This window comes from Austrofundulus limnaeus, unplaced genomic scaffold (genome assembly GCF_001266775.1).
Source record: "Austrofundulus limnaeus strain Quisiro unplaced genomic scaffold, Austrofundulus_limnaeus-1.0 Scaffold470, whole genome shotgun sequence".
NCBI lineage: Eukaryota > Metazoa > Chordata > Actinopteri > Cyprinodontiformes > Rivulidae > Austrofundulus > Austrofundulus limnaeus.
This window is the reverse complement of record NW_013952872.1, coordinates 249360-251271: the sequence shown is the minus strand read 5'-3', so window position 1 is coordinate 251271 and position 1912 is coordinate 249360. Positions and strand designations below refer to the sequence as shown.

The 1912-nt window shown below is 38.3% G+C and overlaps 1 protein-coding gene across 1 annotated transcript in view; it reads right to left on the bottom strand.

Annotated features, from left to right (window-relative positions):
- Nucleotides 1–1912, bottom strand: part of mtf2 (metal response element binding transcription factor 2) — a gene marked incomplete in the record, with an annotated part of 37659 nt that overhangs the window by 28696 nt on the left and 7051 nt on the right. The window contains 1 exon segment of the mRNA XM_014025355.1: nt 265–460. Coding sequence (XP_013880809.1) covers nt 265–460 — 196 coding nt within the window.

Sequence of the window (1912 nt, the reverse complement as noted above, 5' to 3'; positions counted from 1 at the left end):
ATATTCACCTCCTTTAATGACTATCCTAATTCAATTCAGAGAGTTTTATTGAAAAGTACAAGTCAGGATGGATGCAAAAGGATTTCCAAAACCCTCAACATCCCCTGGAGTTCTGCTAAATCCATCATGAAGAACTGGAAGGAACACAGGTCATGTGTAAATCTACCGTCCGCACAAACTGGGTGGCTGCGGCAGAGTGCCAACTYGGATCTATTTGAAGAAAAAGAAGCTGTTGCACAGAATAGATGTTTTTTTTGCACCAACCTTTGTGATCGTTCCCAGGTAGAAGAGGCCATCTGACCACCTGGCCAACACGTCCTGTCCCTCTGTAAACCTGGCCATCATGTCGTCTTCTCCATACTCAACCCTGGYAGCGTGCCTGCTGGGTGACAGGGACACTGTGTGCTGCTCAGGGTGAGCTCTGTGATGGAGGGATGGATGATCCACAACCCCCGAGTCTCTGCACAGACACATGCATTTACAATAGAAATAAATTAAATTAGCAATACCTTATGCTTGTATTTACACAATGTATATGTTGGAGTGTAAAGTAAAGATCAATACACTGAAATATTGTGATATTTAATTTCCTGATACTTTATTACCTCCGCCAAGGGCGAGGTAATGTTTTCGGTCGTGTCTGTCTGTGGACAACATTACTCAAAAACTTGTGGAAAGATTGTCATGACATTTTTAMCACATGTGGGTACTGGCTCAAGTAACCCACCCTTAAATTTTGGTGATGKTCCGGATCACGATGCGGACACAGGAATTTTTTTTCTTTTAACACTCTGAGATCGGCAAAGCTGTGATGCTTTCACAGGGCGTGGGTTTCAAAGTGTCCAGTAGGTGGCACTGTAGTATTGTGTGCCCCTTAAATTAGTAAGATGACCAGTAAATAACCTTGAATGATAATAGATAATGTTTTAATAAGTTCAATATTGTAAGATGAATGTTAAATTTTTTTTGTAGAGATGAGGATTGGCTTAGAGTGTGCGTTCAATATCGGGAAATGAAATATCGTAAATTTCAGTGCATCGATATTTTCTTACATCCCTAGTAAGTAAGTATGTACACAGTCATATGAAACAGTTTGGGCACCCTTGTTAATTTTCCTGATTTACCTTTATAAATCATTGTTTGGATCAAAAATATCAGTTGAATATATCATATAGGGGAGGGACAAACACAGTGATATTTGAGAAGTGAAATGAAGTTTAAATTTGAATTTAAATACATGCAACATGATGCTACTATAAAGCACTGGAAACAGGACTTTTCCAAGGGGATCCTTTTAGCATAATTGACCCTATTGCCTTGGTGGAGGTTTGCGCTCTTCGAGTGCTTCCCGTTGATAATGAATTTGATGATTGGCAATTGAACTTGAATGTTTAAAATCGGTTACCCTGTGTTGTAAAATGTGTATACAAAACATCAGTTAACTAATTTCTTCATTTTAACAGCTACAGCCCACCCCACGTTATCATCCCAGCTCTTACTTTGCTGATCATAAGGGACTGAGTGAGTGCTTCGTGGATTCTCAGATTTGTTTCCACCATTCACTGGAGGAGAGTTCGGGTTAGCTGCTCCACACCACCGTTCACTACTGGGCTTATATGCGCACTTGATAGTTAAAGCGTGTCACATGCAAAAATACATCCTCATCACATGGATTTAAATGCAGTAAATTCAAAGTGACAAACATTAATTTGACAGTTCTGATGATTAATTGCACACTAAACGATTTTACCTGACCCTACTAATGATTGCATAAATTTAAACAGAATTTATTCAGATTTTATGCATTTATTGGATGTTGTGCTCATAGTAATTTTTGTTTATGAGAATCTTCTAGGAAAAAAATTGCAATATTTCAAATACTTACAGTATTGTAATAAATTGCAATATTTCA